Source organism: Leptodactylus fuscus, chromosome 4 (assembly GCF_031893055.1).
Source record: "Leptodactylus fuscus isolate aLepFus1 chromosome 4, aLepFus1.hap2, whole genome shotgun sequence".
Lineage (NCBI taxonomy): Eukaryota > Metazoa > Chordata > Amphibia > Anura > Leptodactylidae > Leptodactylus > Leptodactylus fuscus.
In genome coordinates this window covers 174,076,588-174,103,594 of record NC_134268.1, presented here as the reverse complement: position 1 = coordinate 174,103,594, position 27,007 = coordinate 174,076,588, and the positions used below count along the sequence as shown (strand labels likewise).

Sequence of the window (27,007 nt, the reverse complement as noted above, 5' to 3'; positions counted from 1 at the left end):
GGTCTTCCCGAAGCACTTTAGGTCCGTGGGGCCTTAGCCTAAGGAAGCTTTTTTTTTCCACTAGCGGAACCCATAGAACTCTATGGGGAAGCATTTTCTCCATGTGGATTCTGACATGGATTCAGTGCCAAAATCCTCGCCAAAAAAATCGGTGTGAATGGACCCTAAAGTGTTGCAGAATCAATTAAAGTAGCTTTAAAAGTGCTCCTGACTTTACATGAAGCATTTTCTCTTTAAAAACATTTTTTTTTAAAGAGTATAGATGAATATATGTTACATGTACAAGTAACAATTTGCGTCCTGTTTCCTTAGTATAGGTTGGTGAATATCTGTCCAGCGAGGTTGTTAAGATGATGCACATGTGCAGTAAAACCATACCTGTAAAGTCTCATGGAACATCTGGGAGACTTGCAAAGAAGGGGGAGGGGGGGTGACCTCTAAAGTCCTAGAAGAAGGCGCCAACCTCCTGAGCTCTTTACAAGTGATGTGGTCATGTTATGTGCCGGACATGGAAGTGGCCTCTCCGTCGCCATTGTCAAATGTTAGCAAGCATGAATGAAACGCAGGACTTCCAGATTTATCCTTCTGCTTTCGGTGATTCTACCTCTGCTATCAGGCTTACATTCTATAAAAGAACTTCATATAACTTGGAGATTCTCTGGACACAGTAGTGTGCATGAGCTCTATGGTTTAATTTGGGAATACTTTACATTGTGTCCTGCTATTCATTTAAAATGAAACCTAAAATACTGCAGGACATAAGAGTAATGGAGAAAGTCAAAGCCTGGGTTAGTATTTTGTTTTTCTCAAAGGAACAGAAGAGTAAAAATGACAGCAGATAACATGTCAGACACCAATGGCACCCAATGGAATTCACTGACTACTGTGGGGTCTGTAAGATTTTTGAACATTTTTGCAGAAAAAGATGTAATATGTGACGCAGATAAAAACGAAGCCACAGATGTGATCCTGGCCATATACCATCTCAGTTTCTTTATGCACAATGTTCGCTAGTTCTTGAACAAGTTATAACTGGACCATTAATTCTAAACTTTTCCAGAGAGTAAAAGTAAATCTAAAGGTAAAGGGGTGCAATGAATGACAGAAACAAAAAAAAAAAGTTACAAGTCAGCCTTGTAGTAAAGGTGTCGCTTTTCCCCATGCCTTATCCTTTTCCTACAGACATTAAGCTAATCTTCCCCATAGCGTTAACAGGCATATTGCACTATCTTCTAATTATTTCAGAAAATCTTTTCTAATATTCCCTCAGCTGGGTGTAAAATAGCTGGGTGTTATTTTACAAATCAAATGAGCTCATATGTTTAGCAGACGTTGCAGTGTAATGTGCTCTCACACCATTTCATAGCCTTGATGTGCTGTCAGACATGTGCATATATTGGCCAACAGCTTGCAATTAATATATTCTCAATTGTGTGCGGTATTAAACCTGGAAAACACTCTAGAATTATGCAGAACAGTATGTGATTCATTTTACACTGTCTAGAGAAAGTTTTATATGGATAATAGAAACCCCTGGAGTCAAATGACCATATAAATCCATAAACTCGGATTTTCCGAGTTATACAAAAATTTCCAGCATTACATAATGTGATAAAATAACATAAGTAGTAATATTTACCGGCTTTCTCACCAATTACTTACAGCGTCGCCTGGTGCTGCAGCAAGGATGTCATCTTCTTGGCTATAATGGTGACGTGCAAATATACACCACATCACTATGCAGTCAGTCACTGGCCTCAGTGGTATACAGCATGTGCCTACTGGCTGCTGTGGTAACTACTGAGGTCAGTGACTGGCTGCTGCGGTGACTACTGAGGCCAGTGACTGGCTGCTGCGGTGACTACTGAGGCCAGTTACTGGCTGCTGCGGTGACTACTGAGGCCAGTTACTGGCTGCTGTGGTGACTACTGAGGCCAGCGACTGGCTGCTGCGGTGACTACTGAGGCCAGTGACTGGCTGCTGCAGTGACGGGGTGTATATAACCATGTGGATGCTATATCCATATAATCAAACACTGGTAAGGAGAACTGTAACAGCAGTGCTGGAGGAGTCAGGGACAAACCCTTTATGCCACAGATCAGATGTATTCGAACAAGGTAAAGATTTATGTCATGTTAGGCCACGTTCACATCTGCACATGAGTTTCCCTTCAGGGAGTCCGCTTGGGGACACCCTGGACAGAAACCTAATCTTCACAAAAAAGCCTTTACCTCAGGAAACCTGCGGACCCTATAGATTATAATAGAGTCCGTGTGGTTTCTGCGGAGAGAGAAGTGCTGCTTAGGAATGTATAGTAGTCCTCGACTTACGATGTTGATCTGTTTTTACGCGGCGTTGTAAACTGAATTTCGACTTAAGTCGGAAACATGTACCATACGACGCCACGTAGGAACGGATCAATGTGATTTAGTGTGCAGCAGCTCGGAACCAAGGAAGACTGTACCATATACAATACAGTACAGTCTTCCTCGGTTCCGAGCCGCTGCACACTAAATCATGTACTGTACAGGGAGAGCTGGCAGCTTGCAGCTGCCAGCTCTCCCAGCTAGCAAAGACAAGCCTGCAGCAAATCAACGCTGGTTCTGCAGCAGGCTCCTCCTTGCTAGTCGGAAGAGAGCTGGCAGCTTGCTGTTACGAGGGAGCTTACTTTTTCTCATAGGAATGCATTGACCAGCGTTGATTGGCCAGTGTACAGCATTCAGCCAATGAACGCTGGTTCTGCCGGAGGCTCGTCTGTGAGGAGGCGGAGTCTAAAATCGGACCACAATGGAGACTGCTGTGGTCCGATCTTAGACTCCACCTCCTCACAGACGAGTCTCTGGCAGAACCAGCGTTGATTGGCCGAATGCTGTACACTGGCCAATGCATTCATATGAGAAAAAGTCAGCTCCCGCATAAATGCAAGCTGCCAGCACTCCCGACTAGCAAGGACCTACTCGCTCATCTCTAGTCGTAACCCGAGGACTACCTGGTATACCATTTGAGTTCTATGTATAAGAATGCAGTAGGCTACTAGGCTCCCTCTAGTGGCAGCTGCAGAGAGAGAAGAGTTTATCTTTTGACTCAACGTCTATGCCAGGGGTGGGCAATTAATTTTCCCATGGGGCCGTATAAGAAATTGAAACTATGCTAAAGGCCCGTGCCACGACAAATTTAGCTCCACCCACTTCTACGTTGACTCCGCCCATCCCCAATCATCTTTCCATGTGCCCCCACACAGTATAATCCTCCTACAGTCACCTGTACATTATATGCCCCCACATTGTAATGTTCCCTTCCAACTGCCCCACAGTATTACGTCCTTCTCCTGGTGCCCCAGTATAAACTGGGGGAAACTAGAGGGGACACAAAACTGGAGCAGCTGGAGGGGGACATTAAACAGTGGGGGTAGTTGGAGGGGGGCAATAAATTGACAGCTGGAGCGGGACATGAAACTGGGGGCAACTAGAGGGGGACATTAAAATCGGGAAGCAGACATTAAACCGTAGGGGTAGCTGGAGTGTGACATTAAACTGGGGGCAACTAGAGGCAGACAGGTCCCCCTACAGCTTCCTCCACGGTTTAATGTCCCCCCAGTCTGTGCCCTCTTCATCTACCCCGTTTCATGTCCCCCCCACCTCCATTTCTCCCTCAGTTTCATATCCCCCTTTATTTTTCCCATTTCATGTCCCCCCCCCCTCCATCTCTCCCCCAGTTTCATGTCCCCCCCTCCATCTGCCATCTCTGCCCTAGTATAACATTCCCCTTCCATCTCTGCCCCTAGGTTACTGAGACACACACATACAGATAGACAGACACATATAGACAGACAGACACATATAGACAGACAGACACACATATAGACAGACATAGACAGACACATATATAGACACACACACATATATAGACAGACACACATATAGACACACACACACACACATATATAGACAGACACACATATAGACAGACACACATATAGACAGGCACACATATAGACACATATAGACAGACACACACACATATAGACACACACTCTCTCTCTCCCTCCCCCCTGCAGCTCACCTTACATCTCTCAGTACTTTATGACACGCTCCACATCTCCATCTTCGGCCGGCACTAAGACACGCCCCCTAGACACGCCTCCCTAGTCAAAGCTGTGTGGGCCGGACTGAATCAGTCAGAGGGCCGGATATGGCCCGGGGGCCGGACTTTGCCCAGGTCTGGTCTATGCAGTGGCCTGGAGCTCAGTATCACAAAACTGTCCTAAAACTACATAATGTTAAAATTTAGACATTCACTTTATAGGAGAATTTTACTTTGGTCAGTTCTCTTATAAATATACTGAACTGACTTTATGTAGGGCATGTCCCATTATCTAGGTAGGCAGCAAAATACTTTGGAAACCTTAATCACACTACACAGAGCTCCAAAGAAGAGCCATTGTGGATCTGTGAAGGTAGACCATGTCCATTCTTATTTTTATACATTCTTTATACTGCTTAAGAAATCATATTTTTCTTTGTGCAACGTTTATACATTAAGATGGCGCCTGTATCCAGTACCGCACCCAGATGCTGACGCACATGATCGTCATGTGGTTTACAAGAAAGACAGTATAATTTCTCGGGAAATCGAAATCTAAGAGATGTTGAAACTTAAGAGCCAATGACTGATCGCCAGTGTATTCGGATACAAGACGTATATGCTTACAGCCTGCCGTTATCTTATCTTTCTTGCATTCCTGTATAAAAACTGTAACTTCCTCAATAAACCTCAGTACTGTGTGAGCAGCCCAGTTGCATGGACTGAGATTGAAACTGCATCAACGTCAGTGTTTATCTTTGTCAGCGCGCACATGCATGATTGATTTGGAGCAGGTGACTGACCACTGGAAGTGACCCGTATTCTGGCGGAGGTCACTACCTCAACAGATCAATTCTCAGTGACTGTGTACCCTGGAAGGTGCAATTTGCCCATGGCATTTGGTTCCATGCAGGCAGAACAGTGGGAACCTTATTTTTGCTATTTATAATGTACTTAATAGACTCGAAGAAAAACACACAAAGCACAATTACCAAGCTCATGAAGTGCTGTGATATTTTTTGCTATGGTATGTTTTGTGCGGAAACCACAAGGACCCTATTATAGTCAATGGGGTCTGTGTGGCTTTGTAGCTAACCACTTTTTAATGTGTATAGGTTTCCGTTTGGGGGTCCAAAAACAGACTTCCCGAATACTGAACACAGGTGTGAACCGGGCCTAAGAGCAGAAATACAAGTACATACATGCCTTGGCATGTTATCAATGAAGTTACTAATATGCACTTGAACACGCAGGTCATCAAGACTGGCTGCTGGAGGTTCCCTAAGTAATTGCCGACCAATGACTTCCCAGAAGTGCTTGATGGGAATGGAGAGGACACAGGCACTGGTAGAATGTTTAGGCCATGCAGGCTGCTCATAGAAGCATGAATATACAGCCTGGCATTGCCCTGTTCAAAAACTGCTCCTGGGACAGTCTGGAGAGTTTCCACAACCAAATCAATGCAACACTGAGCTGTTCGTGTACCTGAAATGAAAACTAGAGTGGTTCAACTACTGTACATGGAGTCATCCCACACCAAAACGCCAGAAGTAGAATCCTGTGGGATGTTCCCTTGTGAAGGCCTCTGGCCTGAGGTCAATGGAATACCTTTAGCTGGACTTCTGACTCCTAACCCACTAACATAGGTTACCTGCCGGTACAGAATATGGCTTTATTACGTACATGTAGATCTTATTACACAATCTGATCCCGAGTTAGGAAATACCTTTTAACTCGCCGGCTCTGTGCACTTACTAATGAAGACATTAACATTGTCCTATCTACTTGAGAAAATCCCAAATTAGATATCAACAAACAATGTTTAATACTCTTTTGAATAACACTTTAATCTCTCCTTTGTTCGCGTTCCCTTGTGGGGATTGTAAATCTCTAACAATCATTATATAAAAAGGCTTTTTAGTGAGGCATTCACCAAGAATGTGTAGTAATAGCTCTATACATAAAAGTGATCTAAATGATTGCAACTTGTTTCATAGTAGAAAAAGGAGTCAAAAGTTTTGAATTATTAATGTGCGGCTCCGTCTTGATTAAAAAGGAGTAATCAAGGAAAAAATGAAGTACAATAATGCAGAAGAATGACGGGAACTCACACATATCTTGAGGAACGCTGCTATATTGTATCTATTGTCTTACCTCCAGTGTATATGTGATGCAAGTCAAGGCTCACTGCCCACACATACAGTACCGTATATAACTAATACATATATCATGGCTTTACAATATAAGGACTAGATATGCGTCTTATTCAGCTTCTTCCTCCGTGGCAGGATAATTGTTCTAGGATTTTGCTGTATGGCATAGAACATTTTGGCCATACAGTATATCCTAAAACATTTATACTGCCACAGAGGAAGAAGCTGAATAAAACGCATTTTCCTTATATATGGTATATCACCATGATTTAGTATTATCTGAGCAATAACAAGTTGTTGATGGAAAATAATTTGGTTTTAAAACATCAAGAGGCCACTTTGGACCTGTAGAAACACCCAAAAATGGACAAATATTAAGTCATCTATATGGTAATATACATCGCACTATTACAGAAAAAGCAGAGTGAGCTTGAATTCTTGCCGCAGTGTGAAGTCTTATCAAAGATAACAAAATTTGTAGAAAAGAATTGCATTATGTTGCTTACATGTTACGTGTGGTTGTAAAGTTTGCTACATCTGTATCTAGCAAAGCCATGGATCGCAGTGCACCAGCTCTGGTCCAATGGTGCATGCATATGCTGGTGTCTCTCTACATTTCTAAAATATGGAGAGCAGACCTTTAGCTAAAAAAACAACAGCAAAATCTGCAACAACAAAAAAAAAAGCTGCGTTTCCACAACATGGGGCCTCTGTCAAAGACAGGTTTCATGTAGCTATAAAGCCTGGACCCCCCCACAGTTCTACTGAATCAATTTAGGGATCTATGACTACAGGCTGACAACTTCTCCTCTACATCTGTGCATCATCATAACTAAATGCTAAGGCCAAAAGTCTACCAATTAAATATTCACGTCAATAGTCAACTCCTCCATACCAAGTATACTGGGTTCAGGTGAACATAAGCATGTACTTCCTTCCGTAATCATCCATGTTTGGACATCTTCATATATATGTGCCACAAGTTAAAGGGCGTTAAAGAGGCAAGTGACAACACTATCATTGCTCCAAAGAGATCATTTGTATATTGACAAACCTAATCTGTGTGGCTAAACTGAAATGCTCATTTCTAGTGACAGACACCCATTAGGCTAAGACCCCACGTTGCATTATAGTTAGAGATGAGCGAACACTAAAATGTTCAAGGTTCGAAATTCGATTCGAACAGCCGCTCACTGTTCGAGTGTTCGAACGGGTTTCGAACCCCATTATAGTCTATGGGGAACATATACTCGTTAAGGGGGAAACCCAAATCCGTGTCTGGAGGGTCACCAAGTCCACTATGACACCCCAGGAAATTATACCAACACCCTGGAATGACACTGGGACAGCAGGGGAAGCATGTCTGGGGGCATAAAAGTCACTTTATTTCATGGAAATCCCTGTCAGCTTGCGATTTTCGCAAGCTAACTTTTCCCCATAGGAATGCATTGGCCAGCGCTGATTGGCCAGAGTACGGAATTCGACCAATCAGCGCTGGCTCTGCTGGAGGAGGCGGAGTCTAAGATCGCTCCACACCAGTCTCCATTCAGGTCCGACCCTAGACTCTGCCTCCTCCGGCAGAGCCAGCGCTGATTGGCCGAAGGCTGGCCAATGCATTCCTATGGGAATGCAGAGACTTAGCAGTGCTGAGCCAGTTCTGCTCAACTACACTGTGTGCCGAGTGTGCATCAGATGTAGCAGAGCCGAGGGTGCACTAGAACCCTTATGCACACTCGGCTCTGCTATATCAGATGGGCTGACCGGCACACGGTGTAGTTGAGCAGCACTGGCTCAGCACTGCTAAGTCTCTGCAGTAGCAAGCTCTGCTACATCAGATGTAGCAGAGCCGAGTGTGCACACTCGGCTCTGCTATATCAGATGGGCTGACCGGCACATGGTGTAGTTCAGCAGAACTGGCTCAGCACTGCTAAGTCTCCGCATTCCCATAGGAATGCATTGGCCAGCGCTGATTGGCCAGAGTACGGAACTCGACCAATCAGCGCTGGCTCTGCTGGAGGAGGCGGAGTCTAAGATCGCTCCACACCAGTCTCCATTCAGGTCCGACCTTAGACACCGCCTCCTCCGGCAGAGCCAGCGCTGATAGGAATGCATTGGCCAGCCTTCGGCCAATCAGCGCTGGCTCTGCCGGAGGAGGCGGTGTCTAAGGTCGGACCTGAATGGAGACTGGTGTGGAGCGATCTTAGACTCCGCCTCCTCCAGCAGAGCCAGCGCTGATTGGTCGAATTCCGTACTCTGGTCAATCAGCGCTGTCCAATGCATTCCTATGGGAAAAAAGTTTATGTCACAAAAATCACAATTACACACCCGATAGAGCCCCAAAAAGTTATTTTTAATAACATTCCCCCCTAAATAAAGGTTATCCCTAGCTATCCCTGCCTGTACAGCTATCCCTGTCTCTTAGTCACAAAGTTCACATTCTCATATGACCCGGATTTGAAATCCACTATTCGTCTAAAATGGAGGTCACCTGATTTCGGCAGCCAATGACTTTTTCCGATTTTTTTTTATGCCTCCGGTGTCGTAGTTCCTGTCCCACCTCCCCTGCGCTGTTATTGGTGCAAAAAAAGCGCCAGGGAAGGTGGGAGGGGAATCAAATTTTTTTGCAGTTTGCCACGTGATGTTCGATTCGAATCGAACACATCGAACAGCCTGATATCCGATCGAACATGTGTTCGATAGAACACTGTTCGCTCATCTCTAATTATAGTCTATGTGGTCTGTGGGTTTCCGCGAGTAACTGCTTTTTAAATGGACAGTATCTTCGTTTTCAGGTCCCCAAGTGGACATGTATGACAGAGACCAGAACGTTTTATATTTTCCATTCCTTTTCAAGTCACTCCCGACTTAGGGATCCTTCACACGGAGTAAACGTGTGTGTATTTTTGCAAAATACACTTGTAAAAATAAGACTCCCATTGACTTCAATGACATTTTACAGGCATATTTTTACAGGCATATGTTTACACGTGTAAAAAATATCACTGAAGTCAATGGGAGACTTATTTTTACACGTGTATTTTGCAAAAATACACACACGTTTACTCCGTGTGAAGGCTCCCTTAAGTTCAAACAACTGCAGCAAAACCTGCAACTAAACATGCTGCATTTGGAAAAGTGGGGCTTTAAAAAAAAAAAAAAAAAAGAAAAAAAGAAAAAAAGACACCTGTTTCCAGAGCTCCAGTGTCCTCCCAGCATGGTCTGGTCCTAATGCTCTGGTGTCTTCTCAAGTGTTCTCTGGCTGTGATGCCCTGGATCCCTTCCGCTGAAGCTACTGACTGACCTCAGTGGTCAAGTGCGGTGGGGACCGAACCGCGCTGGCACCAGGGAAGAGGGAGTATGATTTTTTTTTTCCCACCAACCCTGGCTGGTTTAATAAATATTTTTATTTTTGCCTGGAAACCCCATTTAAGCAGTTTTTCTAAAAGCAATATGATCTTGTACTAAGTTATCACAAAGAGATATGCCATCTGCCCTATACATGTGGCTACCTGGGGGTGTGAGCTGCGGCATTAGGGCCTTTCAAAGCTTTTGTTAGCATGTCATGATATTGTGTTGAATTGATTTCATGAATCTGAATACATGGGAATGGAATACATGGAATAGTAGGTTTTGAAGGCTTCAAAGTAAAAGAGATGAGGTTCCAAATTCCTGTAAAAAGTATCGCTATGATTATTGTTTCCAGACTATGGGATTTCTCTTCAGTAGTCCCATGGTTTACCATAAAGGGTAAGCACATAACTTTAATATAATGTTTTTTTACTTATAAGAATAATCATATGGTCATTAATTTTTCAAAGTGTAATGCAAGAAGACGATTTATTATTCCAATTTAGTCTTGTACTGTGTTAAGTATTTAAGAGGAATCTTGGAGAGACCCTAGTGGTAAATAAAATCTGCTTTTAATATATAGCTCCTCTATGAATTACATCCTTTCATTTGGAAAAGAAAATAATATAGCACAGCAGAGCCTAGGACTACCTTGGGTGGTATTTAAGATGGGACCCCTCACCCACATTGCTTACACCTGCTGCTTACTGGTATAAATGTTTAATGATGGCGTGTCACAGAACTAGACTACTAGTTAACCTAGTATATCAGTAATACAAAGATCCAAGCCACAGGCTATCTGCTGCATGCAGCTTTACAACAGAAAGACAACCATGCCTGTTAGCTGTAGAGTTGGTACATCTTTACCAAAACCAGTTCATGTGAACATGAGGACCACCATGTGTGTCTATGCCACGAAAGTCTCAGGAAATTCGAGACTATGACAGAGAGGTAAACAAGGCGTGTGTATACATGTGTGTGTGTGTGGCAGCAGTACACGCTCTAAGGGCTCGTTCAAACGGGGCTAGTGACCGTGTATTTTGTTCCTAATTTTGACGTGTGAAGCAAGTCAGAATCAGGACCAAAATGCGACTGGCGAGGCTTCCGACAGTCGCGGCTTCCCGCTCCGGAGTAGGCCCAAATGAATGGGCCTAGTCCGGAGGGATTGTTTTGACGCGGACGCACCACAGCGATTTCTGCCGCAGCGTCCACCTCAAGAAAGTTTGTTCCATGAGCGGGAACAAACTGCTCGCAGAAAAAAGATCACTAGCGGTCTACATAGACCTCTATTGTGAGGGGGCGGATTTTTAGGTGGATTCCGCGCCAAAATTCGCCCCTCTTGCCCCGTGTGAACTAGCTGTAACTCTCAGGTTGTGTAATGTATAGGACACCTGTGCACACACTGCAAGTAGGGGCATATTTGAACTTAAACAACACTGCAATGTAAAGGGAAAACAGTAGAAATACCTTGGAACTGCCAAAAGTTCCAAGAAACAAGGCTGGGAATCGCGTTCCTCACAGACACACTGGGTACACCATAAGTAGGAGTACAAAGCAGCTTTATTCAAGATAAAGGGCACGTTTCTTGGCCTTGTTTCTTGGAGAACAATTCCCGGCCTTGTTTCTAGAAACTTTTGGCAGTTCCAAGGTATTTCTGCTGTATTCCTGCGGCTTTGGTTTCTTCTTGACCAGTTGGGCACTGGTTGAAATTGGCCCTCTATCTAGGAATCGTCCAGTCATCTCCAACACTTCCCGACCTATTGGTCAGAGTGTATACCTCCAACACTGAGGGAGTCGGGAATTATTATGGTGATTCGAAGTGAAAGCATTTCTTCCAGTAGCGCGGTCCTTCTGTATATTTTACCCTCAGAATTTTACCAAGGGAAAAGGGAGCTGAAGTGGAACTCATTCCCCCTAGGGCCAGATCCAACAACAGCACTCCTGATACTCTCTGGGCACCCTAACCTCTACCCTCCCTTTTCTCGGACCTCCCCACCTCTACATGACTCTCAACACCCACTCCCTGGTGTTTGCTTTCTTCTTCTTTCCTCTCTCTTCTTTTATCTTACATTACCTTGACGTTCCCGCACCCAACACGACCCTCAATACCCACCCCCATTGTTTTTTGATTTTTTTTTTTTCTTCTTCCTTTTCTCTTACCTTCCCATTACACACTTCTTCTCAAACTCGCTATCCTTCATCTTCCCTCTTGGTAGTAATCTACTCTTATCCCTTCTTTGTCTCTCTAGTTTTTAATTACGTTTCCTTTCTGAATTACCTGAGTTCAGCCTACTCATGGTTAACGTTGGACATGATTCTGAACCCTGTTGGTATTTTATGTTCATTACCTCGATTCCCTGGGGAATTCCAAATGTTATATCTGTATGTCTTGTACCTTAATTACCGTTAAAATGCAAAATAAAGAATTCCAATTAAAGTATACAGATATACTAAAACCTACAAGATCTGCCCTTACATTCAATAATATATGATCTGACTTGATGAGAAGAAATCGGAATATGTCATGACAATGATGCATTCGATGGACTGGAAAAGAGATTTTTTTTTTGCCATGTTTGAATGAATTAATGATGCTAATAAAACTCATAATTAACATCTGCTCAATATGTTTGTGTGTGAAACTGCACCTTAAATATTCTGAGTGGCATACATAAAATAGGCTGCTCAGATCAAAGGAAATGTGAGGAGTAAAAGAACAGGATATTTATGATGTGATAAATGGCACAACGTTGCCACACCAATATGGTTCAAAGACTACAGGAACACAAGTGACACCAAATGATAGACGTGTATCAGGTTGGATAATATCTGATCTATCTAGGTATAGAGGAAGTCCGTACCTGCCAAGGTAGAGTAAAGTAATAGTAAAATGAGATAGGTAAACTGTGAATCTATGAAGTTCCAGGATTTATCCCACCCCATTGAACTAAGGCTATGTTCACATCATGGTTAGGATGTCCATTTTGCTTTTTTGGTATAAGAATAGTAAAACTGAAATCCCCACAGGGACAGATCGGTCATAGGACAGACAAAACAAACCCAAAGGATCCCATTGAACATAAGGTTTCAATTAAACTACAGGACTTTATCAGCCATTCATTTTCTACGAAAAATGTGATGGAGACATCTAATGGAACCTTTGATATAAATATCAACACAGCCTTATGTTGACCTTTATAGGTTTTCTAGGCAGTGGCACCTTTATTATTTAATTGTGGGGCAACAGCGAAAGCTAAAAGGTACTTGTGTGGCTCCATTGGGTGCTAAATTTTCCGCCAGATATTACTGTAACTACAGTAGAGGTCCATGGCCGCACAGGAATCTCTGCAAAATTGAGGCACAATCCATGGTGGATACGATACACCATGTCTGGACGCAACATTGTATATACAGTAGAGGTCCATGGCCCCATAGGAATCTCTGCAAAATTGAGGCACAATCCATGGTGGATACGATACACCATGTCTGAACGTAACATTGTATATACAGTAGAGGTCCATGGCCCCATAGGAATCTCTGCAAAATTGAGGCACAATCCATGGTGGATACGATACACCATGTCTGAACGTAACATTGTATATACTGTACAGTAGAGGTCCATGGCCTCATAGGAATCTCTGCAAAACTGAGGCACAATCCATGGTAGAAATAGTACATGACATTTAGACTTACCCTTGTAAATCAGTTCCATAATATGCATGTGTAGCGACGGTTTTAGGTACCATAGATTTCACAGGGACACTACTGCAATACTTTACCTGTCCTCTACACATTGTATGATGAGCGAACAGCATGGCTCCTAGTATACAAGGGGTTCTGGCTTTCAGACTCCCAGAGATCTAATATTGATGGCCTATCCCAATGGTAGGCCATCAATATTAGAAGGATGGATAATAGAGATGAGCGAACAGTGTTCTATCGAACACATGTTCGATCGGATATCAGGGTGTTCGCCATGTTCGAATCGAATCGAACACCACGTGGTAAAGTGCGCCAAAATTCGATTCCCCTCCCACCTTCCCTGGCGCCTTTTTTGCACCAATAACAGCGCAGGGGAGGTGGGACAGGAACTACGACACCGGGGGCATTGAAAAAAATTGGAAAAAGTCATTGGCTGCCGAAAACAGGTGACCTCCATTTTAGACGAATAGTGGATTTCAAATCCGGGTCATATGAGAATGTGAACTTTGTGACTATGAGACAGGGATAGCTGTACAGGCAGGGATAGCTAGGGATAACCTTTATTTAGGGGGGAATGTTATTAAAAATAACTTTTTGGGGCTCTATCGGGTGTGTAATTGTGATTTTTGTGAGATAAACTTTTTCCCATAGGGATGCATTGGCCAGCGCTGATTGGCCGAATTCCGTACTCTGGCCAATCAGTGCTGGCCAATGCATTCTATTAGCTTGATGAAGCAGAGTGTGCACAAGGGTTCAAGCGCACCCTCGGCTCTGATGTAGCAGAGCCGAGGCTGCACAAGGGTTCAAGCGCACCCTCGGCTCTGATGTAGGAGAGCCGAGGGTGCACTTGAACCCTTGTGCACCCTCAGCTCTGCTACATCAGAGCCGAGGGTGCGCTTGAACCCTTGTGCACACTCTGCTTCATCAAGCTAATAGAATGCATTGGCCAGCGCTGATTGGCCAATGTATTCTATTAGCCTGATGAAGTAGAGCTGAATGTGTGTGCTAAGCACACACATTCAGCTCTACTTCATCGGGCTAATAGAATGCATTGGCCAGCGCTGATTGGCCAGAGTACGGAACTCGACCAATCAGCGCTGGCTCTGCTGGAGGAGGCGGAGTCTAAGATCGCTCCACACCAGTCTTCATTCAGGTCCGACCTTAGACTCCGCCTCCTCCGGCAGAGCCAGCGCTGATTGGCCGAAGGCTGGCCAATGCATTCCTATGCGAATGCAGAGACTTAGCAGTGCTGAGTCAGTTTTGCTCAACTACACATCTGATGCACACTCGGCACTGCTACATCAGATGTAGCAATCTGATGTAGCAGAGCCGAGGGTGCACTAGAACCCCTGTGCAAACTCAGTTCACGCTAATAGAATGCATTGGCCAGCGCTGATTGGCCAATGCATTCTATTAGCCCGATGAAGTAGAGCTGAATGTGTGTGCTAAGCACACACATTCAGCACTGCTTCATCACGCCAATACAATGCATTAGCCAGTGCTGATTGGCCAGAGTACGGAATTCGGCCAATCAGCGCTGGCTCTGCTGGAGGAGGCGGAGTCTAAGGTCGGACCTGAATGGAGACTGGTGTGGAGCGATCTTAGACTCCGCCTCCTCCAGCAGAGCCAGCGCTGATTGGTCGAGTTCCGTACTCTGGCCAATCAGCGCTGGCCAATGCATTCTATTAGCCCGATGAAGTAGAGCTGAATGTGTGTGCTTAGCACACACATTCAGCTCTACTTCATCAGGCTAATAGAATACATTGGCCAATCAGCGCTGGCCAATGCATTCTATTAGCTTGATGAAGCAGAGTGTGCACAAGGGTTCAAGCGCACCCTCGGCTCTGATGTAGCAGAGCTGAGGGTGCACAAGGGTTCAAGTGCACCCTCGGCTCTCCTACATCAGAGCCGAGGGTGCGCTTGAACCCTTGTGCAGCCTCAGCTCTGCTACATCAGAGCCGAGGGTGCGCTTGAACCCTTGTGCACACTCTGCTTCATCAAGCTAATAGAATGCATTGGCCAGCACTGATTGGCCAGAGTACGGAATTCGGCCAATCAGCGCTGGCCAATGCATTCTATTAGCCCGATGAAGTAGAGCTGAATGTGTGTGCTAAGCACACACATTCAGCACTGCTTCATCACGCCAATACAATGCATTAGCCAGTGCTGATTGGCCAGAGTACGGAATTCGGCCAATCAGCGCTGGCTCTGCTGGAGGAGGCGGAGTCTAAGATCGCTCCACACCAGTCTCCATTCAGGTCCGACCTTAGACTCCGCCTCCTCCAGCAGAGCCAGCGCTGATTGGCCGAATTCCGTACTCTGGCCAATCAGCACTGGCTAATGCATTGTATTGGCGTGATGAAGCAGTGCTGAATGTGTGTGCTTAGCACACACATTCAGCTCTACTTCATCGGGCTAATAGAATGCATTGGCCAGCGCTGATTGGCCGAATTCCGTACTCTGGCCAATCAGCACTGGCTAATGCATTGTATTGGCGTGATGAAGCAGTGCTGAATGTGTGTGCTTAGCACACACATTCAGCTCTACTTCATCGGGCTAATAGAATGCATTGGCCAATCAGCGCTGGCCAATGCATTCTATTAGCGTGAACTGAGTTTGCACAGGGGTTCTAGTGCACCCTCGGCTCTGCTACATCAGATTGCTACATCTGATGTAGCAGTGCCGAGTGTGCATCAGATGTGTAGTTGAGCAAAACTGACTCAGCACTGCTAAGTCTGCATTCGCATAGGAATGCATTGGCCAGCCTTCGGCCAATCAGCGCTGGCTCTGCCGGAGGAGGCGGAGTCTAAGGTCGGACCTGAATGGAGACTGGTGTGGAGCTATCTTAGACTCCGCCTCCTCCAGCAGAGCCAGCGCTGATTGGCCGAATTCCGTACTCTGGCCAATCAGCACTGGCTAATGCATTGTATTGGCGTGATGAAGCAGTGCTGAATGTGTGTGCTTAGCACACACATTCAGCTCTACTTCATCGGGCTAATAGAATGCATTGGCCAGCACTGATTGGCCAGAGTACGGAATTCGGCCAATCAGCGCTGGCTCTGCTGGAGGAGGCGGAGTCTAAGATCGCTCCACACCAGTCTCCATTCAGGTCCGACCTTAGACTCCGCCTCCTCCAGCAGAGCCAGCGCTGATTGGCCGAATTCCGTACTCTGGCCAATCAGCACTGGCTAATGCATTGTATTGGCGTGATGAAGCAGTGCTGAATGTGTGTGCTTAGCACACACATTCAGCTCTACTTCATCGGGCTAATAGAATGCATTGGCCAATCAGCGCTGGCCAATGCATTCTATTAGCGTGAACTGAGTTTGCACAGGGGTTCTAGTGAACCCTCGGCTCTGCTACATCAGATTGCTACATCTGATGTAGCAGTGCCGAGTGTGCATCAGATGTGTAGTTGAGCAAAACTGACTCAGCACTGCTAAGTCTGCATTCGCATAGGAATGCATTGGCCAGCCTTCGGCCAATCAGCGCTGGCTCTGCCGGAGGAGGCGGAGTCTAAGGTCGGACCTGAATGGAGACTGGTGTGGAGCTATCTTAGACTCCGCCTCCTCCAGCAGAGCCAGCGCTGATTGGTCGAGTTCCGTACTCTGGCCAATCAGCACTGGCCAATGCATTTCTATGGGGAAAAGTTAGCTTGCGAAAATCGCAAACTGACAGGGATTTCCATGAAATAAAGTGACTTTTATGCCCCCAGACATGCTTCCCCTGCTGTCCCAGTGTCATTCCAGGGTGTTGGTATCATTTCCTGGGGTGTCATAGTGGACTTGGTGACCCTCCAGACACGAATTTGGGTTTCCCCCTTAACGAGTTTATGTTCCCCATAGAATATAATGGGGTTCGAAACCCATTCGAACACTCGAACAGTGAGCGGCTGTTCGAATCGAATTTCGAACCTCGAACATTTTAGTGTTCGCTCATCTCTAATGGATAATCCCTTTAACATATTTACATTGAGCTCTGAATGTTTGGAACCTGGTTCCATTACCAAGTGACATTATCAGCAGATGACTCCCTTAGTTTCCCAAGTAGGATTTACACATGTGGAGGCTGGAAGATTTACTTATTGTAATAGTGATGCTAGATCCCTTTTCTACCACTGCACAAAAAAGATGGTAGACTAGCTTTACTATTGCAACGGGTGAGCTTGCCATCTCCCACAACGTATGCCATGCAAAGTAACAGGGAGTCAGGGGCTAATCGCATGACCCAGAATGGAAAACGAAGATTCATAACATTCAGAATCTGATCTTTTAAGCATTTAAGTCCCTAGATAATAGAATAGGATACTTTATTGATGTGAAATTAGACAGTTTGATGGCTCCATATTGTGCACACTAGTTATAGGATACATAGCATTAAGAAGCAACAATACAACATGATACGTAGCAGTAGGTAGTAGTAGTACCACATTGTGGTAGCCATGTTGATAGCAATAGTCAGTAGCATACATCTTACTTATTAATATGATAGGTTAGTGGTACATGCAATCAGTATAAGGACAGAGAACCATACCTAACTGTTTAATGTGTTGCCAGAAAATGAGATCACAGAGGGAATAAATCACCTTCTAAGCCTTTCCTTTCCACAGCTCAGCTGTATGAACCGATCACTGAAAGAACTTTGCTAGGTTGTGAGTACAACAGAGTAGTAGGGAGTGCAAAGGATTGCCAATGATGGCTTTGGAAGGTCTTCTTTCACAGACTGACCTACCATCTGTCGAGCTAATGGCCAAACTACCAAGTAAGCACTTTTAATCAGTTTAGCAATATTTCTAGCATCTCTCGTTCTGACGTCCCCCCCCCCCCCTCAAAGACACCGCCCTGTGATAGGGTCCCTGCAAACACAGATTGATAAAAGGTTTCGAACAATCCTCACAGCCCTAAGAAGAATAACCTTCTGGCTCCCTTCTTGTACACCTTATCTGTGTTCAGTCTCTAACTTGTCTAAGTATAGACAAGTGCCTTTGCCACTTCCTGACCCACGATAACCACTGAAGTTACATCCGTTGCAGCCCTAGCAAATTCCATCAACTCTTCAGTATTTCCTAGATTTTTTATGGGGATAATGTCACTCCTTAAGGCGAGACCACCTATTAGGTGTGTGGAGTCTTACACAGCCATAGTCGCTGCACTGAAAGGGATCATGGGAGGAATATGCAAATCTGTCTCCCAAGATGTGAATAGGGAGACAGTGCCTCTGTTATGCTGCCCTCTATAGGAAGAACCCTGAACATTGTGCCCGACTTTCCCAGAAGCTTTACAGTGGAGCGACTATGGCTGTATAAGTCTCCACACACCTAATAGGTGGTCTCTCCTTAAGGAGTGACATTATCCCCATAATCTGGTCTCTCAGTCTCTCACTTCTACCAAGTCAGTTCTCTCTAAGCTGCGCTGACGAGGTCCAACCAGATCGAAACGGACGTCCATAGCTGAGAAACTGACTTGGTAAAAATCCCACATTATGCAGTAAAGGCTTCTGGGAAAGTCGGGGGCATGATGTTCAGGGTGTTTCCTATAGAGGGCAGCATAACAGAGGCACTGTCTCCCTATTTACAGCTTGGAAGACAGATTTGCATATTCCTCCCTAGATTTTTTAATAAAAAAAACATTTAATGAAATAAATACCTGTATGATATGAAGATGTGTTCTGAACTTGAAGTTGCTTGAGGCTTTTTATCATCTACAGACGCTCCTATAATAGAAAAAAGATACAATGAAGGGCTATTCATTAATAAAAATAACCACTTATACAGTATGCTTTTTAATGAATCCAAAACAATGGCACTAAGTCAAGCTAAACTTTTTGGAAAAAGTAGTTTCTGCATATATAGTAACCTAAAGTGACTTCATAACATTTCCATTCCAAATAAATGACTTTTGATATGTTTTACTAAATATTGTACTTGCATTGCTTATGATTCTACAGCAACTTTTCTTATGACTCTGCATTGTGATGTTCCTCTGTTATTCCTCCTATAATTGTGTGAGTAAATTGACAACTGGGTGTTTGCATCCTTTTTTTAAAACAAACAAACAAACAAAAAAAAAACCACAGACTCTCTACCAGCTGACCACACACACTTACCAATGTGACATACCCGGATAGTGTCAGGCTGTAAGAACACCCCCAACTGGTAAACCCACTTGTTAATTTATTCATAAATTTCTTGGAGGAATAGCAGAAGAACGATAAAACACAGAGTTCTAAAAAATTATTTACCAAAAAAAGACATATCAGGAAAGCTGTCAGGTCCCCTGTAAAAGAGAATGACTGTGAAAATTAAAAAATTGGCTACAAACTACTAAAATGGAAGTTACAACAGACAAATTTGGTAACACTGGCTTCTTTACGTACAAAGACATGAATATTCTTCTGATTGGATGTGGTGGCCATCTTTGTGTGACAACAGGTTTGGTGGGAGTGCCCAATTATTAGGACCCCCTGGGAGGATACTTTTGTTCTAATCTCAAACAATGTAAGTTCCCAAATCACTAATAAACCTAACTGCCTCTGTTTGTCCAATTCCACATGCCCACCATTATTCACTGGGACATATCATTCTAACTGCAAGGACAATGAATGCCTGTACTAATAAAACTATTTTATAATTGCAGAATACTGTCCAAATCTTGTGTGCCTTGGAAAGAATGTTTGCTGCTCAAATGAATGATCGGGCTAAAATTAATAACAACTGGTCGTGGACCCATTACTTCTTCTATTGCTCTGTGGACACCATCTCTCCTACCCTCTGGGGATGATCACAAACTGTACTAGTTTTTAAATTGGGCACCCCATATACTCTATCATTAGATACTTCTTTCTCACAGGCAGCAAAACTATTGATAAATGAGTAATTCAACTTTTTGTTATTGTATCATGTGTCCATTAGCATATAAAGTGATTCTGTTTTTCGCTGTTTTCATTTATTCTTTACTTTTATTTCCTTGATATAACACGTATCCTTACATGGCTTTACTAATTATTTTCTAATATGAAAACTTTATAGGGGCTCTATCATTGGTAAAACTCATTTTTAACTAAGCATATATTTGCATAGCCTTTAGCAAGGCTATTCCAGACATACCTTTTGTATGTTAATCCTCTCAACTGTTTTTGAATTAGCCCGCTTTTATTGATATGCTGATTAGCCAGCAAGGTGCACTCTGGAAGTTCACTGAGCACTGTGTGCTGTGTGTACACAGGGGGAGGTGAGAGCAGGGAGGTTAATGAGTCATCAGCAGCATACTCCCTGTGTATACACAGCAGACAGTGCTCAGTGACTGGAATATCCTTTCTAAAGGCTATGCAAATATATGCTTAGTTAACAATGAGTTTTACCAATACTAAAATTCCTTTAATACAAAATAAATAAATAAATTAAAAATGATCTCTCATTCTGTTAGCAGGCATTGTATGCCGTTACCAACAAGCAACTCAGAGAAGAACCAATGTGGCTGACAACATTTGCAAAAATGGCTACTAAAGAGAATAAGGGGGCATTCACACTACCGTTGGTGTCCACTCAGCAGTGTCCGTGGCTATTGTCTGTACAAGATTTTAGCAACGGACACTAGCTGGTCCGTTTGCAATTTCCATTCATTCAATGGGATTTTATCCTGGGTCCTTTAATGTCTGTTTACAACCATGTCTGTTTTTTCAAGTGGACAAAAAAATCCTACATACAGGACTTTTCTGTCCATTTGAAAAAACGGATAGTAATTGTTTTTTATTTTGTTTTTTTTAACATTGAGGTCTATTGGCAATGGAAATATAACAGAAAGTAACTGATAGCCATCAGTTACTGTCACAGTTTGTGTCTTATGATAGGTGTCTGGTTTTTTTTTTTTTTTGGTTTTTTTTAAATGGACACCTTCTCAACAGACAGCAATGGTAGTGTGAACCCTAGCTAGTAATCAATATCTCTGTATATAGAAGAAATATAATTACCAAACTTTGTATATCGCTTTAGCTTCTCACTTACCTACCGACATATGGCCATTTTTACATTTTGGGGTTAAGTTCTTTAAAAGAACAAGCATGGGGCATGAAGCAGTCAACAGACATAAAAATTAAAACTGAAAACGGAGACTAATAATGTTGACATAATAAATTCTAATATAGTTCCAACGTATTACCCAAACCCAAGAAAGAGTAATGAATCTTGTTACATCTGTGTATTAATAGCCTTATAGAACACGTAATTGTCTTAAAAATGTGTATTTTCTGTTATTTAGCTTATACCCCATGGCATTTCCAAGTGGGATGTGTGAAAGACAGGGAATTACGGCGAGATTAATGCCCTGCAATACTGACACAATCAGATTTCCGCATTATTTAATAGAAAACATTTTAGCCTATAACTAAAACGAGAGGTTGATTAAGTTTGACAACAGACTGGAGTAAGGATACAGCTGCGGGTTTGGTTTTTCTGAAAACAAATGCGTTCAATATGGAAAACATGGAAGCTATAAAACAAATGGCAAATTGTCTTCTAATATCTGAAAATAGGCTTTTATTGGGGGAATATGTGAATTTTATTGGAATGCGTGATTTGGTTGCTTCTAGATTTATGCCGGAGATTTATGTGAGGAATCATTTTGAAGCATTTGCACAACCTAATCCCATACATGCCGCAATATTCTCATTAGGAAACAAGATGTAATTTAATTTATGGGTAATATATAAATGGGCGACACTAAATCAATATAAAAGCCACATAAATGCTTTTTTCTTTGCTTAACTTAAATCACTTCTGCACCGGAGCAGTAGCCGAACATCTCCAAAATTAGCAGAGAGTATCTGGCTATATAGCTTTCCTAGCACCAATAGTAAAGAGTGTGCAGGATACCTTTCTTAAAGTGAAAGTCCAACTTTTAACACCTTGTCATTTTAGTTTCAACAATCTCTGCTGAATAATTTATTAAAATGTTATTAAATGTATTATAAATACAGTGTTCCAAATCTCCGGTATGGCTAAGGCCCCATGAAGCAGGCGGCAGCGAAAAAGAGTGCTGGAATCACATTGCGGTTTTACCAATGGTGCTTTTCACAGAAAGTTCACAAAGTTCTCTTCTGTGGACTAATAATTTAAATTATACAAACATGGACACTGCCGGCATTTCCGTACGTATAGCTGAAACGCTGTGATTTCCAAAAATGCAACGGTTTTGGAAATCTTATTTCAGCTGCAGGTATTTTTCTGCAATGTGTGTATGGCATCACTAGAATCCCATCCACCTTAAAGGGAATGAAAAACCGCAGCATTTACGCCTAAAAGGAGTTAAAGGGGTTGTCCGAGAATTTCATGACTCAGGGACGGGGCTGGGAAATTTGAAATGCTTAAAAAAAAAAGAAAAAAAAAGAAAATCCTGCTCACTTGTCTCCAATGCTATGATGTCTGCTGCCACTATAAGGTCCGCTGCACTATGCCTTAACTGGCGGAAATTCTGCACAGCACATGATCACTAAGGTCAATCAGTGGCACAAAAAAGGAACCGATGATGTCACATACGTCACTAATAAATAATGTTACATTTGTTCTGTAGGATTTACTTTTTAATGGATGAGCTCACATTTTCAATGGTACTATTTTGAAATATATGAGTTTTGATCACTTTTCAGTCAATTTCTGTTCATGAAACCCTCATGGTTTTTTTTTTTGCCTTCCTCTGGATCAACACTGTAGTAGGGGATTGTAGGGTTATAGGTTGGACTTGATGGACTAATGTCTTCATCCAACCCCATCTACTATGTAATTATGAACAGAAATGTATTTACTGTGTTCACTGCGCAGGTGAAATACAATAATTTTAGAGTTATGGATGTTACATATGCAGCAATAACAATTATAGAGTGTATATATATATATATATATATATATATATATATATAAAATTTTCTTACATAAGGCATTCTTTTTGTTTTTTAGTATTTTATAACATTTCTTACACTTCATTTTACATTTTACTCAGATTCCAATGAGCTTGATAGCATAATACAATGCAATAGTCCTGCCAGACAACCTATTACATATCTCTTACTGTTTCAGCCTTTATAATAGTCCAGAGTCCCATTTACAATCTTTGCTAGTCACCACTAAGCATAGTCACTGAGCATCTTTTATGGAATATCCTTAAAGGGGTTGCCCAAGATGTCTGAAAAAGGGTCTTTTTGTTCAGAAAGTGCCATTCTTGTCCATCAGCTGTATCTGTAATTGCAGTAACTAGAAAAAAAAAATACCCCAGATGGGCACCACACAAAATAACTCAATAGGAAAATCATCCGGGGGCGTCAAGTCATTTATATTATTCATACAAAAATGAAAAAAAGAAAAAGCACGTCTCATAAGATGCACACCAGAAAGAATTGGAGTAGCATTAAAGTTTATTGAAAAACCAGGGGGACACAAACTTAAAAAGAATGAAAATTTCAAGTGCAATAGAATTCACCATAAGATTGTGGAGGATTAAAACCTACTGTGTTACATAAGATATGTAAAAGCCACTGTGATAAACAACATATAAAAGCGCCCATGTTCCAATGACTAAGTAGCAAAATTAGAAAAAAGTCTCACATACTCAAGGATACAAAACATTTGAATACATACATTGTATCCTTGCCAGTGGCGTAACCAGGAATTGCGGGCCCCATAGCAAATTTTTGACATGGATCCCACCCCCTTCCCGACGCCTCCTCTCCCACTCCTGCACACTCTATTATGCCCCATAGTGGCTCCTGCACACAGTATTATGCCCCATAGTGGCCCCTGCACACATTATTACACCCCATAGTGGCCCCTGCACACAGTATTATGCTCCATAGTGGCTCCTGCACACAGTATTATGCGTCATAGTGGCTCCTGCACACAGTATTATGCCCCATAGTGGCCACTGCACACAGTATTATGCCCCATAGTGGCCACTGCACACAGTATTATGCCCCATAGTGGTCCCTGCACACAGTATTATGCCCCATAGAGGACCCTGCACACAGTATAATACCCAATAGTGGCCCCTGCACACAGTATTATGCCCCATAGTGGTCCCTGCACACAGTATTATGCCCCATAGAGGACCCTGCACACAGTATAATACCCAATAGTGGCCCCTGCACACCGTATTATGCCCCATAGTGGCCCCTGCACACAGTATTATGCCCCATAGTGGCTCCTGCACACAGTATTATGCCCCATAGTGGCCACTGCACACAGTATTATGCCCCATAGTGGTCCCTGCACACAGTATTATGCCCCATAGAGGACCCTGCACACAGTATTATGCCCCATAGTGGCCCCTGGACACAGTATTATGCCCCATAGAGGACCCTGCACACAGTATTATGCCCCATAGTGGCCCCTGGACACAGTATTATGCCCCATAGAGGACCCTGCACACAGTATTATGCCCCATAGTGGACACCCATGAACAATTATTATACTCTGGGGTCTTTTCAGACTTTCAGACTCTTTTCAGACTGAGGGGGGATACCAACATAAAAAACACTGTTACTTACCTATCCCTGACTCCGCTGCACTCCTTGGTGGTGTCAGCCATCTTTAATGACGTCCGGGACGTCACATGACCCAGGATGAAGGCCCTGTGTTTGTGGGGCCTGTGGCGTCACTTACGGACCCCTGCCAGGATCGGTAAGTAAATAGGGCCTGTTACCAGCTGTAGTAAGTGCAGCCGGTAATGGCCTATTAAGAAAAAAAAATCGGCAGCGGTAGCGGCTGTCGCTGGGCCCCTAATGTCCTGCTGCTACCCCGGTAGTTACGCCACTAATCCTTGCCCTACTTGTTGATATATTTTGCTCCTTAGGCCTGGTTCTCATCTGCGTTCGGTATTCCGTTCAGGAAGTCTACTTGAGGAGCCCCCCAAATGGAATACCAAACACATTAAAAAGCAGTGAGTAATGAAATGACACGGACCCCATTAGTCTATGGGGTCTGTGTGCTTTCATTGCTCACCGCTTTTTAATTTGTTCGGTATTCCATTCAGGGAGTCCCCAAGTGGACTCACCAAACAGACTACCGAACACAGATGTGAACCAGGCCTTAGTCACTTGGGACATGGGTGTTTTTGGTACATATGTTACGTATTTAAGTCTATGCCCCCATGGTTTTTCAATAAACTTTAATCCAGCGCTAATTCTTTCTGGCAAGACACGTTAATGAAGTGATAAGGAGTGGGTCCTGCAGATACAGCCATCTTCTCACTATGATATTAAAGGGTTAAAATAACAGGACAGGTTAGTTCTGGTGATTTTTAGGTTTTATGGCAGCTGTACGCCTCCCGGAGTGAAAATATGCTTGCGGCATGTTCTATATTGTAGGAGTGTTTTACACATAAATATTAGCTTGCTGCAAATTAAATGAATTGGCCTTAAATGCTGCTTTACCCACATACTGCACCAATATTTTGGTATATTCTTTATACTTTCCAGAGGTATACAAGGTAGTTCTAATTACAGAGCAAGTTAATTATAGAACTACAGTACAATAGGAGAAATTAATGACAATTATGGAAAGACTTGTGTGAGCTAATAACTGGTTCTCGGAAGCAGACTTTTTTTTTTTATCACAGATTATAGACTAGAAAAAGCCCAAGAGCTGGTTATGTAAAAATATACACTAAAAACATGTGTACTAGCACCTGCGAGACATACGAAAGAGGCTGACCCTCACATCTCCATTCAGTGCTATAGACAAGCCCATAACGTGCTTCAACCAAAAACAGCTTTTGTATGGGACCTGAGCGGCAGTAGTCACTGCCATTACACCCTGCTGTCAGCTCTGTACACTGTGTAGTGCTAGGAACATGGCTGATATCAGCTGTTCAGCCGGGGTGCTGAGAGTCAAATCCCCACCAATATGCTGCTGATGGCTTATCTGAAAAGGTCATTAAATACATTTGCCTTTATTTTCGAAACTAGTCTGCACCCTTAAAGGGAGTCTACACCAAGTATACTAAACTGTCACCGCTATGTTACAGAGCAGGTTACAGTGATAAACATCAAACTTTTATGTATGCCATTTTCATAGATTTGGACAAAATATCTTAGAAGTCTTATGCAAATGAGACAGCTGGTGCACAGAGGACGGGCCTTCAGCTTCCTGGAGCACTGCGCTTGCCGTTCAGACCCCTACCACTTCCTGCAACATGCATAACAAAGGTATATTATTTATCACTGTAATGCGATGATGGCAGCTGAATACATTCAGAGGAGGTGATAGACTCCCGTTCCAAGTTTTTTCATAAAAAAAAAAAATTGATAAAAGGATAAATTGCCGATTCTGAGAATGGGGGTACTATACCAGTGTTGTGAGCATAGTTATGGTGAAGGTGATAGAAACTCTTTGGAGCAGGAATAATGTGATATGAGGATGTTTTTCAGGGGTTGGTCTATGACTCTTAGGCCGGCCACACATTAAATATTCATTGGCTGAAATAGGCAGCTTTCTGACATTGTGACATGTACATGCTGCTAATGGTCGTTTTCGGCTAACCGATGGCAGATTGGTCATACTGGATACTTTGGCTGATTGTTGGCCTAAAATGACAGTGTATGGCATGATCGCCTGCTTATGGCATATCATCTCCAAGATTTTTTTTATTTTTTTTACTTTTTAACAACTAAACTGAGAAGGTAACTTATTTGTTAATGTTCATGGTGGGATCTTTTGTATGAACAATGACATCCTC

The 27,007-nt window shown here is 43.1% G+C and overlaps 1 protein-coding gene across 2 annotated transcripts in view; it reads right to left on the bottom strand.

Annotated features, from left to right (window-relative positions):
- TBC1D5 (TBC1 domain family member 5) overlaps positions 1–27,007 on the bottom strand; it is a 438,516-nt gene that overhangs the window by 211,290 nt on the left and 200,219 nt on the right. For both annotated transcript variants that reach the window (XM_075271425.1, XM_075271426.1), the window contains exon 5: positions 18,932–18,998. In XM_075271425.1, coding sequence (XP_075127526.1) covers positions 18,932–18,998 — 67 coding nt within the window. The remainder of the gene's footprint in view (positions 1–18,931; positions 18,999–27,007) is intronic.